This window comes from Malus sylvestris, chromosome 6, assembly GCF_916048215.2.
Source record: "Malus sylvestris chromosome 6, drMalSylv7.2, whole genome shotgun sequence".
NCBI classification, from domain to species: Eukaryota; Viridiplantae; Streptophyta; class Magnoliopsida; order Rosales; family Rosaceae; genus Malus; species Malus sylvestris.
The window spans coordinates 33,139,492-33,154,970 of record NC_062265.1 but is presented as its reverse complement, the minus strand read 5'-3'; the positions used below and the strand labels follow the sequence as shown (position 1 = coordinate 33,154,970).

The following is a 15,479-nucleotide window of genomic DNA, read 5'->3' as shown; positions in this document are numbered from 1 at the left end:
AAAAAGAATTAAAATTACTTTTCTTACATTTCAAAAGAATTAAAATTCAAAAACTACTCCACCTCTTATCATAAAATATCGTTTGTTAAAAAAAAAAAAAATTTAAGAAAAAAACTCCCAAAATCAATTATCCTCTGCAAATTAGGGCCTGAGAGAGGGAGGGCTCTTCCCCGACCAAAATTACAGATGTGCCCCCGATAAAATTCCATAAGTATATATATACAAGAAAAAATATCCGAAAATCTTCCCACGAAAATCTTATCGTCTCCCCCAAAACTACACACAGAGTCTTCGTCTCCAACCTCCCGTCGCTCCACCGCTTTCAAGGCTCCGACCAATCAGACAATGACAGCGCGCCGCCGTCAACAGCCACAGTAAGCTCACAATTTACTTCAATCTTCACCGCAAATGGCCTTCACAACCGCGAAAATTTCCGAAATGCCACTGAGGAACTCACTCCCACTCACCTCTCACTCGCCCTCCTCTTTCAGCCTGGCCCCAAAACCGTCATTTCGCATCGTCAAAACATTCTCCTCCTCCGTCAGAACCACCGAGCACGGCGGAAATCCGAACGCTAAACCCCCGCAGCACAAATCCAGACCCGCCCCGCCCGCTCCTTGGCTCAACAAGTGGCCCAATCGTAGCTCTCCCGCCGAATTACCCCGCCAGAAAGTCAACGAGAAGGTCAACGAGTCGCAGGGACGAGAGCAAGATGGCAAGGCGGATTCGACTCGGTACTTTGACAAGAATAAAGGCCAGAGCGCGATTGAGAGAATCGTGTTCCGGTTGCGGAACTTAGGGTTAGGGTCGGACGATGAGGAGGAAGACGATGGAATCGGATTGGACGGTCAGGATTCAGTGCCGGCGGCAAGCGGAGAGGAGAAGCTCGGGGATTTGTTGCAGCGGGAGTGGGTCCGGCCGGATTATGTATTGGAGGAGGAGAAGAGCGCTGATGAGGTGGCATTGCCGTGGGAGAAAGAGGAGGAGGAGGAGGTGAATGACAAGGAGGAGGTCAAGGGGTTGAGGAAGAGGAGAGGGAAAGCTCCGTCCTTGGCGGAATTGACTATTGAGGACGAGGAGCTGAAGCGGCTGAGGAGAATGGGGATGGTGCTTAGGGAAAGAATCAGTGTGCCCAAGGCCGGGATCACCCAGGCGGTGCTAGAGAAGATTCACGATACATGGAGGAAGACGGAGCTGGTGAGGCTCAAGTTCCATGAGGTGCTGGCATTGGACATGAAGACGGCTCACGAGATTGTTGAGGTTTGTTCCGTTCTCGAATTTTCAGTTTTTGCGGTGTTATGACCAATTTACATTTGTATATATGTGTGTTGAGTGTAAATTACACTACTTGCTGAATGCAGCTTGGAATTGTATGTCGAGTTTGGAAATGAACATGTAGAAGCATTTTACTTTCGTAATGTAACTGACTGCTTGTAGTGATTGGTCAGCGTCGAACAGGAGGGTTAGTTTTATGGCGATCAGGAAGTGTCATGGTTGTGTACCGAGGGAGTAACTACAAAGGACCTTCTCAATCCCAAACTGTTGATGGGGAAAGGGGTGGTCTTTTTATCCCAGATGTTTCTTCAGCTGAAACATCGGTGACGAGAAGTGGCAACGATGCAACTTCAGGTCCAGATAAGACTGAGCAAGCATTGAAAATTCCAGAGCGTGTTCATAACATGACGGAGGAGGAAGCTGAGTTTCACAGCCTATTGGATGATTTAGGTCCACGTTTTGAAGAGTGGTGGGGTACAGGAGTACTTCCTGTTGATGCTGATTTGCTTCCCAAAACAATTCCTGGCTACAAAACACCTTTCAGACTTCTCCCTACCGGGATGCGATCACGGCTGACTAATGCAGAGATGACTACCTTACGGAAACTTGCCAAGTCGCTTCCTTGTCATTTTGCCCTTGGTATAATTCTCCTTCTGAGTACCTTTCTTCAGTTTACCGTGTCAGTATTTGACATAACTCTTTGTTCTTAATTTCTTAATGAAGGGAGAAATAGAAACCATCAAGGGTTGGCATTGGCTATTATTAAACTTTGGGAGAAAAGCTCTGTTGCAAAGATTGCTGTCAAACGAGGTATCCAGAATACAAACAACAAGTTGATGGCTGAGGAGATAAAGGTCTGTTCAACATTGTCTCTTGTCCTAATTACCATCAAACCTTGTGTTTTTCGTGTGACATTTTATCTTTCGTTTGTGTCCATTAGTGGCACTTTTAGTTCTTCCTGTTACAACTTTCTCAAGCTTATTCTGCATATTTTTTTTCAAGGAAAAAATGCTAAACACCATCCTTCTAATTAAGGAACCTGTGTAATTCTGTTATTACTTGTTAATAAGTTTGCCATTAAGCGCCTCCACCTTGCATTTTCTACCAAATCTATGGTTGAAGAGGCACTCAGCACTTTTTATTTTCTTCTTTCGTCAAATAGTTTTAAGGTTTTTTTTTGTAATCTTCTTCTGATTGTTATCTACGGAATAAATACCAATGGGTACTGATTAAGTTCCTTCTATTTTGCAGAATTTAACAGGTGGCGTTTTACTGCTCAGAAACAAATATTACATTGTCATTTACCGTGGAAAGGACTTTCTTCCAACAAGTGTGGCTGCTGCTCTGGCTGAAAGACAGGAACTAACGAAACAGGTTCAAGATGTTGAAGAGAAAATGCGGATTAAAGCAATAGATGCGGCTTCTTCAGGTACAGTGGAAGGACAGGCACTTGCAGGGACTTTGGCTGAGTTTTATGAGGCTCAAGCTCGTTGGGGAAGAGAAATATCTGCTGAAGAACGGGAAAGGATGATTGAAGAAGATTCAAGAGCTAAGAATGCTAAGCTTGTCAGACGAATTGAGCATAAACTAGGTGTTGTAAGTATTTTCTCTATCCTTCTTTTAGTGGACGAGCCTGTGAAGGTCTTGTTCTCACTCCTTGTGAATGCAATAGTTTTGGAATTGAATCGACTCAATTATAAAGACCCGGGTACTAGAGTGGTGCCTTTTTTGTAACATGCTTTTATCCAAAATATATCATTTAACATTCATTAGACATAACTCAGTTGCGGAAGAAAGTATACATGTAGATTCATATGTGTACCTTAGTTTGATATTCTGAACTCATTGGCAGGCCCAAGCCAAAAAGCTAAGAGCAGAGAAACTCCTCTCCAAGATAGAATCATTAATGCTTCCTGCGGGTCCCGATTATGATCAGGAAACAATCACTGATGAGGAACGGGTTATGTTTCGCCGGGTTGGTTTGAGAATGAAAGCATACTTGCCTCTTGGTAAGAAGTCTTCTAATTTTTTAGGTGAGGATAGAATTTTTAGCTGAAACACTAATGGTCTTTATTTCATATTATACCAGGCATACGTGGTGTCTTTGATGGTGTTGTCGAAAACATGCATTTGCATTGGAAGCACAGAGAACTAGTGAAATTAATAAGCAAGCAAAAGACTCTTGCTTTTGTTGAAGATACAGCTAGGTTATTGGAATATGAAAGTGGTGGTATACTTGTGGCAATAGAAAGAGTTCCAAAGGGATATGCTCTCATTTACTATCGGGGAAAGAATTATCGGCGACCCATTACCTTGAGGCCAAGGAACCTTCTAACTAAGGCTAAAGCATTAAAACGATCAGTGGCCATGCAACGCCATGAGGTTTCTAAAAAAAATTTATTTCCCAGTTTTTTGGATATTTCGCTCTCGTTGATGTCCTTCACCTCACACTAGATCTCTTATGTCCCATGCAGGCTCTCAGTCAGCACATATCTGAACTAGAGAAGAACATAGAGCAAATGAAATCTCAAGTGGTAAGTTATAATTTCTCGTTTCAACACATATCCGAAGCACTGCTGATAAAATCAGTGATTACTATATGTTTGTTCATTTTCATCTGTTCACTGTGCGATCCAAGCGTATGCCCCCTCTCGACGGCCGGTTGTTGCTATACAGCTTTGGTTTCTCCAATAATATGCATGATACATTTTTGTGCTTTTGTATGGGTGTTTGCTCACTCGCATGACCATAGCTTTGTTGATTGTGAACAGGGTATTTCTGAAGATGATGTAGATGAGAGTTCCTGGAGCTCGAGAGATCCTGAGCAGATTCATCGTGCGTTGGAATTAGTCCAAGTGAGATATCCTGTTTCTCATTGTCATCTATTCACTATCTAGTGGTCATGAGCTCCAATCAGATTGATTGTATTAGTATAAATTTTTAGCATGCCACCTCTAGGACAGATTTTGTCTTTCCTTAACCATCCCCGTATCAAGCAATGAGAGTAAAATTTTTGGTTCTTATCTGCAGAGCGAGGACGAAGATGAGGATGAAGATGAAGATTCATACGTGGATTCAGATGTTAGCGACAATGATGAAGATTCTGATTGGGAAAACGAAGATTAAAACTTTCGCCCATTTTGAAACGCTGATCATTTTGCGAGAGTGAACAAGAACTGTTGACAATGGCAAAACATGGGATGCTTGTAACGAATTAGCCTTGCAATGCTAATTATCCTGCCTGGTGGATTGTCTAAAAGTGTGAATGATTATCTTCGACTCGGTGCATGAGATGGATTCAACGGAGTTTTGTTCAGAGAGGACTGAGTTTGCTTGCGGCAAGGGAGCAAAACATTGGAACAGAATGTTATCAATTGAAACTCCGAGAGTAGTTCACGCATCTACATTAAAACAGAATGGCTTTTAGCATAGATAAAATTCTCATGTATTTCGTTGATCAACAGCATTGTAGTTGACGTTTTTTAATATATGCATTTGTGTATACAACAATGTATTAAAAGCATGAGGCGTGGGCGAGGCGTCCGAGGGATAGCCCGGCCGAAGCCTCACGAGATCTAAATTTATTAATATATACATTGAGCGTACACATATTTTATATTAAAAAAAAAAGATATTAATCAATAATCATCCTGAACACATACATATATTATAAATATATACACATATATATTCATATATTATATTATATATATATATATATATATATATATATATTAAATAGAGGATGAAAAGCAAAATAGACACACATATAACAATGCACGCAGACATCACACATACATCCATTATATAAAAAAAAAAAATCAGAAAAAATAGGCAGAGGGTGCAAGGAAGAGGTATGAGGCCGTTAAAACTCTACCCAAAATTTGGGTTTGAGAGAAAAAAAAAAAAGCTAAGCAGAGTCGCCTGGACGTCCTGAGGTGCGCCTCCGCCTCCTAGGAGGCTCCGGTGACGCCTTCCGCCCACTCCCTCAAAACAGAGACGGCAACCCTCACGTCCAACCTCAGAGGCCGCCTAGGCGCGCCCTGAGGCAAGCCTTCTAAAACATTGGTATACAACAAATGGATGTAGATTTAACACCAAAGATAGTCAAGTTCTAAGATTCTCAAACAAGAAAATTTACCGAGTAATAGGCAGCGTTCCAAAGATTCTTTCCGGCTGAACATTGAAGCTAAGCGCTGTCCCTCTTTCCGGCTGAAAAATTGAAAAATTCACGAGGGTTTATTGGCGCAATATCTTCTGTAGCAGTAGCACTGGACTCTTTTGCTCTGGAGGCAGGAGGTTAATTTGTTCTGGTGTGAGGGTCATGACCTGCTGATGCAGCACCTTCTCCATCTCAGTAGACAACTGCACAATGAGCATAAAGGTCAAATGGTGATTGATACGGAAACTCGACCTATAAATAAAAGCTCCGGCTGAAGTCAAATGTGTGACGTAGCAGCTATCTTACCGGTGGGGGGTGAGGAGGCTGGCCGCCTCCTGGAAGTGGCACTGTCGAACTCTCTGGTGGGCCAGACATCCACGATCCTCTATCAACTTGCATGGAAGATCCAGCTTGATTGTTGAACTCTTAACCCATGTTGGCCCCCATCAGTGGTGGATACTGGTGATGGAAGTTAGGCATTTAAGGTGGTCTTGGTTGTGGAGGCAATGGTGGTTGCAACGGCATATGAGAAACTCCAGATGTCTGTAATGACGTTGTAACTGCCCGGAAGCAGAAGACATTTGGGTTTGATGAAGCGTAGGTAGCTGTGAAGAAGAATGTAGAGGATGTGCGGGCATATTTGGGAGTTGAGAGGACTGTGGAAGAAAAGTCGGGTTCATTTGAGGATTTAGATGTCCCTTGGGCTGCTGGGGGTTCTGCAGGGGACGTGAAGGCATAGGCTGAGACTGCACATTTATAGATGGAGCACCAGCTGATGAACTAGGCATTGCCGGTTGGTTTTGGTATTGCTTTCTTGGAGGAGCTTGGACCTGCGATGGCCCTGTTTGGTCCTGTAAACCAACTTGACCAGGCAACGAGGGAGCAGCCTGAGTGCTTGGTTGCTGAGTTGGTTGTGTCGACTGCTGAGAATTATGTGATGTCGGTGGCTGAATGCTGGGAATCTACAGACAACCTCAAGTTAGCATATAACATAAGTGCACAAATAGGAAAACACTTTCAAAAAGGCTTCCAAAGAAAGAAAAGGCATACCATTTTTACGAAAAGCTTCTGGTACTGTTTATTTTAACGAAAAATCATATTTTTACACTAAAAAGTCAATCATGGCACTATTCACTTTACCTTTTATTTTGTCATTTTTGTTAAAATTCAAAGTTTTCGAGCTTGTTTGCATATGCTTTTGAAATTACTGAAAAGCGCTTTTGGTGAAAATATTTTTAGAACCAATAATTAGTAAAGATGCAAGTAAATCCTAAAAATGCACTTAAAGCGCTTCTTGAAAAAAGCACATAACTGGTGCTTTTGAAACCTAAAAATATTTTTTCTAAAAGCACATCCAAACGAGTCATTCAAGCTATTTTCATTAGTTTTTCTTTGTTTTAACGGTTAATAGGTCTGGGCTGCGTCTTTAATGGCAGTTTATTATGATTTGGGCTGCATTTTTTATTTATTTTTATAAGTCTGCTGGATTTTTTCCATCAGTAAAATCGTGGCCGCCGGAAGATTACATGTTGTAATATACGTATTTTTTTATTTCACATTTATTAATAAAACGTAGAGAAATCATGGATGGGATTAATTCTAATGCTCATTCCAACTCATTTCAGGTAAGTCCGTATAAACAGATATTCCTTGACAATGTTTTAGTCGATTTAAGGATAATTATTATTTTTCTAAATGTGGTTAGTATCTTGTTCATACATAATTAACATAAATCAACCGCTCGTAGGGCATTGTGTGGATCTGAATAGTCTATATTTTTTTTGGAATCTCGAACCTCTGCATTTAGCTACTAATTTGGTTCGAATTTTGTTATAATAATGACAAAAAAATTCTTGTCAATGATGATTGATGAACTTTCATTTTCTTAACCATTACCATCATCGTGTAGATTACCTTATGAACTTTGAAAGAGAAATGTGTTGAGATGTTTGATCATGAGAAACATGTTTTCATAATATAAGAGGGTACAGATTTAACATAGGGAGTTTTCCCTACCAGCATAATACTATAACTCTTCAACATAATTAAACAGACCCATAAACTAGGGCAAGAACCCTATTATTTTTCGACATAATAATCTATCATAGTTATAAATATATGGAACATTATCGAACTTTACGTACGTGCATGTGAGTCTACTCTCCCTGTGGTATACTGCATTTGTTTCATAACCAGCTCAGGCTTAGTACCGTAACGATGCCGAACTTTACAAGATGTTATTAGCTTATTCATTTGATCAGGCTGTACAGTTCACAGCTTCACCAAATGGAGTCCAAATTGAATGGTTGCTCCGAATGTTGTTGTGGCGGCATCGATTCCATCATCTGATCTTTAATACTCGACGAAGAAGCTTGAAATTTTGAATTTATATGATCCATAGTAGTACTGGATCCAATGTGATGAGAGATTGACGGCATCATTCCTTGCTGCTGCATAGTATTATATGATGAGTAATCTAGAGTACTAGTGCCTGCTGTAGCTTGACCATGATTAGTATCTCTTGGTTGATAATTACTACCGTTATTATTAGTACTACTCCTAAGATGTAATGCCCTAAGAAGCAACGAATTCACCGAAAGATTTGAGGGACTTAGCAAGCTTGACGGCCATGAAACGGCGTTCACGGCTGCCTCTCTCGCCGCTGTTGCTGCCCAATTCATGTTCAAACTCATGTTGGTAACGTCGTTAATGTTGTTCTTGCTATGATCAATAATATTGCTGTAATAGCTTGGGGGTGAGGAAATGTTGTTGCTGAACCCGCTGGATGAATTTGCGTTAATATTGCTGTTTAGGTTTGGCAGCTCGATGTCTCCGAATTCGTTAACGATTGAGTTCGTATCGTCGCATGGAGATTCTATCGACGGCTGCTGATGGGAGGATGTGGTTGCTTGCTGTGGCTTTTTCAATGCACTAATGCTCTTTTGGAAAACTCTACAAACCACCCATTCTTCCTGCATATTGTGAAACCAATAAAAAAATTAAACCTAGCAAATTAAAGAATTATAAATATAATCGATAAAGGCATTTGAGACTATTTCTGAAATAGCTTAAGGCACTTTATGACAACCAAAAGCGCAACTGACTATTTTTTACTAAAAAACTTAGTTTTATGTTTAATAGAATAACTCTCTGAAAAACACCTTTTTAGAAGAACCTCCAATTGTTTTTCAGGTAAGCACTTCTAAGAAAAAAGTGCTTATCAGTAGAAGTGGTTTTAAGATAGCAGTCCCAAACGATCCAATTGTTTTCTTCTGTAGTAATTTGTACCTTTGAGGATTTGAAAGGATGCTTGTTTTCTAGTCTGTATTCATGCATGACCCAATTGCTTTTCTCACCCCTAGGAGCTCTGCCCTTGTAGAAAACTAGGGTTTTCTTCATCCCAACCAGTACACCTGTACGATGTATTTCCTTGTCTTTCCCAGTTGTTTTCCAGTACCCGGCTTCCGTGGCTCGGTTGGTTCGAAGTCCAGTTGGATATTTTCGGTCTCTCAGGTTGAAGAAGTACCATTCTTTCTCTCCCATCGAAGCCTTGCCTTCACCAACCACATAATAATTTAGTTTGTTGTAAGTTGCATTTATCGGTTAAATACGTTACTGTCAAAATATATTCCTATCAAAAGTATGAATACTTAAGCTACTTAAGAACGTTCTGAAAAATTGTATTCAAGTATATCTGTTGGTAAATTAGTATAAGAAATGTATATTGTGAAACAATTTTTAAAGGTCTAATTGCATTGTTTTTAGGATAGTGTTATCTACATACCCATTTTTTCAATTTTACTTCTTGCACACCTCTCTTATTTTCGGCCATCGAATCTAATGAATTTAAAAAATCAACGGCAAAAAATTAAAATAAATGTGTGAGAGGTAAAAATAGTGTGTGAATAGCACTATCCTTTTTAAACAAAAGATCTACTGTAAACCTAAGAAAGTCCGAAAAAATGTCATGGGAAATATGTATTTGGTAGGAAGAGATTGGAACATAGTTTTCTTTATTCTCTTTTTTATCCAAGCATATTGAATTAAGGTTTTTTTTTATCTAAAATACTTTCTGAGATTGGCATAACTTCTCACTTTAATCATTCAGATTTGAAATCGATAGAAGTGGTCCAAGAGTTTGTCCACCATCAATCATTTTGGTCATTTCATGAAAAATTTCTGTTAAAATAAGGATTAAAATGGAAAAATAATTTGACAAAAATTGAGGGTATTTTTTTAGGAAAACTAATGAAAAGGGCTTGAAAACTTTGAGTTTTAATGATAAGGACAAAATAAAGGGTAAAGTGAATAGTACCAGGATTGACTTTTTAGTGTAAAAATGTGGTTTTTCGTTAAAGTGAACAGTACCGGGTGCTTTTCGTTAAAGTTCCCTCATTTTTTTTCTTATTTAACGTGATTTTCACGAAATGACGAAAATAATTGATGGTGGACAAGCTAATAAACCAGTTTTATTGATTTTAAATCTCATGGTCCAAAGTGAGGATTTATGCAAATCTCAAACCATTTTGACTAAAAAGAATTGAATTAATCTAAACGGGGATAGAGCTTCAACTTAGTGCTCTAGCCAACTTGGCTAAGCCTAAATCTGCTCCTATACTATCCTTTCTTCCTGTTTGAATTACATGTAATTTTCAGGAAAGACTGCTTTACTTACATAAATTCAACAAAGCCATTAGGCAAATTAAAGAAAGACAGATTGTGATCATCATCAAGATCGTTACTAAAAGCCTCTAAGGAATAAGAAGAATGAAATATCATAGAAAACTAGGAATAATCAGATAATATTATAGGAAGAAGGCAAACATGTGAGGCAGATGAACAGAAGAATAGGGTTGAACATGATACACTTATATAAACATAATCTGACCATATATACCTGGGAGGTCCCAAGGTTCACACTTATTGAGATCAACGTCTGCTACAGCCTTCGACGTGAAACTAACATCAGAAACCTTGTGGCACAAATAGTGCGTTATCAGTTCTTCATCTGTAGGATGGAATCTGAAACCTGGAGGAAGACTCTCTTGCATTCTTGATTCGATAAACAAACCAAGTGGATTCGATTTTGATGCCAGCAGAAACCCTGGTACGGATATCTGATGCTGGCTAGCTTAAAAGTAAAGCTCAAGGCGATCAGGTATTAATGGTGTGTACTTTGTGTTGTATAAACTCAATCTTCAAGAAGAAGAAGCCATAGTCATTAGCCACATTAGTCTTTTTATATGTTGATAATTACAGCTAACACTTTGACAAAGATGGCGATTGAAAAGTACAAATTTTATAATGGAATCAAATAATTAAATTACCAAAACACCCCAGCTACTATACATGAACGTAAGGGAGGGGTATATGTATTTTCTAGTAGTCGTCTGTGAGGCTTGGCATTGACTACGAATGATTCAATCAAAGTGGATATGACATTGTGTCATTTTAAATAAAATTTTGTAGAAGATGAGTGGCAAGTATTTTGGCACGAGGTTTTGTTTCTGTTGTACCAGATTTCATGTATTTTGTTTTTAATTCCATGATCCAGTCCAACCACCTTCACCCATTTCTACCCACCAAACCCTGTCTACGCTACTACTACAGTGAGTACAATGGGAACATGGTAATCTGCAGCGTATATCCCTTTTCATTCAATCATAAATTACTGTTATCAATTGACATCTCAACCAAGTTAAGGAGAAGTTCAACTCCTTAGAAAAACACACGTAAGATCCCTTAATTTCTTGATGTGAAATTCACATTCTTAACACACCCTTCATGGAATTATGCGTGACGTTATTTAAGTCTAAAACGTAAGCATTAGGCAACACATATTGGGAGCACATGAGCTGTTGGGCTAACACATAGGTTAGCATGCTCTATTATCATAAAAGAAGTTGAGGTTGCACCATAAAATAAACCGAAGAAAGTTGAGGTTCTATTATAAAATCAATTGACAATATAACTAAGAAATGACTCAGCTCCTTATACACATATACCTGATAAGAGATTAACACTCTATATGAAGTTTAATTAGTTTGGTTATTGTCTTAAATAAGATCAAATACAGCATATATATATATATATATATATATATATATGGATGCATTCATGGCTAGATTGCTTGATATGCTGCAAATTTTTTAATTAATTAGATTGCATGTTTGGAACTGCGTATGATAGGTTAGCATGCTCTATTATCATAAAAGAAGTTGAGGTTGCACCATAAAATAAACCGAAGAAAGTTGAGGTTCTATTATAAAATCAATTGACAATATAACTAAGAAATGACTCAGCTCCTTATACACATATACCTGATAAGAGATTAACACTCTATATGAAGTTTAATTAGTTTGGTTATTGTCTTAAATAAGATCAAATATAGCATATATATATATATGGATGCATTCATGGCTAGATTGCTTGATATGCTGCAAATTTTTTAATTAATTAGATTGCATGTTTGGAACTGCGTATGATCATGATAGTTTGTTTACGGCAAAGAATTTTGCATAATTGACAGTTCAAAGATCTTTCAATTCGTATATAATGGTTGGCTGTAGGCTATAGGTGGCTTAACTTCTTTTTCTAATTTATTTAATTAACTATAACTAGTGTGGGCAAAGTTTACCAAGAGTGGTTAAAATGGTGACCAACCCGCACGACAGTATGTAAGCGTTTCCGTTACATTTTTTCTACACACTCACCTCCTTTTGTCTTCCAAGCTTCGCATAAAATTCAATCCTAACTCCAACTTTTGATGGAGTACTACATCCATCTTTCCTGCATAGGGTTTCTAGAAGACTAGAAACATCTCTCTCTCTCTCTCTCTCTCTCTCTCTCTGGGAGGTGCTCATTATTATATGTTTGGGTTGAAATTTACACGATGATCACTGTATGATTACCTTTTACACATGTTTGATTGTAAGAAAAAAAGTAAGGATGGTGACTTTTGGTTTGAAATTTTACTTTATGAGACTTTTTTAATTAGAGGCTTGAAATTTTCTTCATTTTTACTGAGTACCATATAACTCGTAGGTGTTTTGAATTGGATTGGAGAAGTCACTAAATTCAAGCTACATTCAGAAAAGGAAGCAAAAAATGTTGTCCAGTTTAAAGTGGAAGACTGATAAATCATAACGGAAACTTATTCTTTCTACCCCTATAAAATGGTAAGAATTAAAGGGGGATAAGTTTCCTGTGTCTGAAACTCACTCAGACCAATAAAAATTATTCACCTATAGTTACACATAACCTTGACTATGTGAGTTGTTTTTTTTTTTTTTTCTTTTTTGGGATGCAAGTAAAATTGCAAGGAAAAGCCCCTAGGGCAAGAAGAACTAGCTTAAGTCCCAAAGCCACGCCTCACGAGCCTTACGAGGCAACGAATTTGTCCACACCACTTGATTAAATTTAGAAACTAAAATTGCAAACTAAATGATGTTCACCAATAGAAATGAGCACGTCTATCAACATTAAGTAATATATCAATCATCAACTTACATGTTCTTTAATTTTCAAAATTTAGTCTCAAAATATAATCTCTCAAGCAGTGCTCTATTAGTAATAAGATCACAAATAGTGATGGACTAATTAATAATTTACCTTTCAGAATCAGATAAAAGAGAAGCAAGCGGCTTATCAAAAGCCCAATTTAAAGCCTAGAATCTCTACCATTGCTAGCTATACAACGAATGTAATGCTACACTTAGAGAGATAGTACAAATGTTGGTTGGCCCTACCATCTCTCTAATAGAGGTAGGGTATGTCAATGCACGTGAGTCTTATTTCTATTAGAGATATGACATCAATAGACGATGAAAGTAGTATTTTTATAAAAGAGAATATTTCTACAATCAACAAGCACAAGTCTAACACCAAGGTCACTTTTATCTTTAGAGGAATGTCCAAGCGATAGGAGGATGAGTCCCTGAAGAACTCCAGAAAAATCCTGACTCACCTGCTCAATAGCTTTAGCTGTTCCAAGGAGGACACGGAAAACAAGGAAAAATATGAATAGGCGTGCTAGAAATAGTTGGCTTTTAAAGTGTAAGTTCCATCCCGCAAGCTTTTGTTGCACTTGGAGAATGGGCTCTTTCTCCTTAATAGGGTCATTGCAAAAAATCAGTGGCGAATTCATGAAAAATTGTTTAGGGTCAAGTGTAAAAATTTATACACATTTTTTCAACAACAAATAGCCATAAAAATTCAATCATAACTCCATCATTCATAATTTATGAATAAATAGCATAACAAACTACAAATGTCCATTACAAACGACAATTATTTACTACACGTTTTCGTCGAAATTGTTACAATAATTTCATTATTAATACAATGAATATTGAAATTTTATAAATCTGGAATTTGGTTTGGGATTAGGTAGAGTTTAAGATTATAAAGATTTGGGTTTATATTGTCTAGATTAATTAGAAGCTTAAGTTTTTTTCAAGTGGATGGGTCTTATTTTTTAAAAATGTATAAAATGACTTGGTATTGCTTAAAGGCACACTTCCAAATGAATGATGGCACTACTTCGAAGCAAATAGGGTTTGAAACGGTGGAAGTGGCAGCTATGGACTTATCCACTTTTATTTAGGAAATTCCTTGGCGGGTTGAGGCAAGTTTAGGAAATCCAGAGGTAGAAAAACAGAGGCTGCAACACCAAACTCTGATGTATTATTGGAGCCAAAGGCACGATGCAACCTTCATCCACGCTGTATACAATTCCCTGCGCTGCCCATTCATTAAGGCATTCCATCAAGCAGTTAGAGGGCATATCTCAAGGATAACTCTGAACCTCAAACGGGCAGCATTGAGGTTTTCCATTGAGGTTTGCCAAAGTTGGGAGGGCCAGATGATCCCTACTGCCCCTTAATAGATCCGCCAGTGCAAAAAACCACATTATGAAGTCCCAAATTTACCTCTGGAATGGCGATGTCGGATATGCAAAATCTGTCTAATAGTCACCTTACCATGAGTAGAAACATTGTTTGAAAAATAAAGCGAAGACATATGAAAGTTAATTTGATGTCCAGAAGCAGAAGAAAAGTAGTGGCGGACATCTAACAATTTCCTAGCAGCCGAGAAGAGAGCAAACTTTGAGACTTGGTCTAACATCCTTCTTTTTCTTTTTCAAAATCCAATCAAATCCAATCGCATAAGTCATCACTCACACAGACAGAACTGTTGAGAATGAATCCCACATTGATAGAGGAGAGACATTACATGGGCTAAGTTGAGCTACTCCCCATATTGTCAATTGGTTTTATGGTTGAATCTCAATTTTTTTCGTGTTATTAGAGCAGGTTGTCCCAGGTGTGGAACGGCCACACGTGCTCCACATCACCCCATTGTACTATCCACATGTTAGGCTTAAAAATTCACCACATGTAAGGGGGCGTGTTGAGAATAAATTCCACATTAATGGGAGGATGGACCTTACATGGGCTTATAAGTAAGTTGAGCTACTATCTATATTACTAATTGGTTTTATGGTGAAACCTCAACTTTCTTCAAGAACCACCACTCATTCTTCGTATCTCTAACCCCATATCTTCGATTTCATCCCATCTCATCCCATCTTATTCCATCTCATCCAATAGATCACAACCTCTCCAAATTTCCCATGCTCTCCTACGTCATGTCCCACCTCCCCTCTTGAAGTCCTAAGCCCAACACCTGTCCCACCGCCTCTTCCGACCTCTGTAAAATCCGCATCGATGCTCATCCCTTCGGCCAAACACTACTACAAAATTACTTATAACTGGCGGTCCAAAAACCGACAAGAAAATATAATTTCTATCGGATATTTGGTAAAAATCTGACATAAACTCATGCAACATCAGATAATAGAACCGACACTAATGCTAGCGTCATGAAAAGGCTTTTGATGTCGGTTAGTCTCCTTAATCCACCACAAAGAAGGAAAGCAATATGAAATAAAAAAGGATAGTAGCATCGATTAAAAGTGACATCGAGGCTCACGTCGGATACAGGCAACACTAAGTACTAACAAAGATTGTCGGATGGAGCA

General features: G+C 38.4%; 2 protein-coding genes and 1 pseudogene across 2 annotated transcripts; 1 reads left to right on the top strand and 2 right to left on the bottom strand.

Moving 5' to 3' along the window:
* Positions 1 to 229: 229 nt before the first annotated feature.
* Positions 230 to 4,785, top strand: LOC126626653 (CRM-domain containing factor CFM3, chloroplastic/mitochondrial-like). Its single transcript, XM_050296029.1, has 9 exons — positions 230 to 1,260; positions 1,449 to 1,914; positions 1,999 to 2,129; positions 2,527 to 2,871; positions 3,128 to 3,284; positions 3,365 to 3,657; positions 3,750 to 3,809; positions 4,047 to 4,130; positions 4,306 to 4,785. The coding sequence occupies exons 1-9, from the start codon at positions 409 to 411 to the stop codon at positions 4,399 to 4,401; spliced, it is 2,484 nt and encodes an 827-aa protein (XP_050151986.1). The 5' UTR covers positions 230 to 408; the 3' UTR covers positions 4,402 to 4,785.
* A 729-nt stretch (positions 4,786 to 5,514) lies between these two features.
* Positions 5,515 to 7,339, bottom strand: LOC126625638 (cleavage stimulating factor 64-like; annotated as a pseudogene).
* A 46-nt stretch (positions 7,340 to 7,385) lies between these two features.
* On the bottom strand, positions 7,386 to 10,723 carry LOC126625694 (protein CUP-SHAPED COTYLEDON 1). Its single transcript, XM_050294749.1, has 3 exons — positions 10,335 to 10,723; positions 8,726 to 8,991; positions 7,386 to 8,409 (listed from the first exon to the last, which is right to left on the bottom strand). Exons 1-3 carry the CDS (start codon positions 10,486 to 10,488, stop codon positions 7,717 to 7,719), a joined length of 1,113 nt encoding a protein of 370 aa, XP_050150706.1. The 5' UTR covers positions 10,489 to 10,723; the 3' UTR covers positions 7,386 to 7,716.
* Positions 10,724 to 15,479: the final 4,756 nt, after the last annotated feature.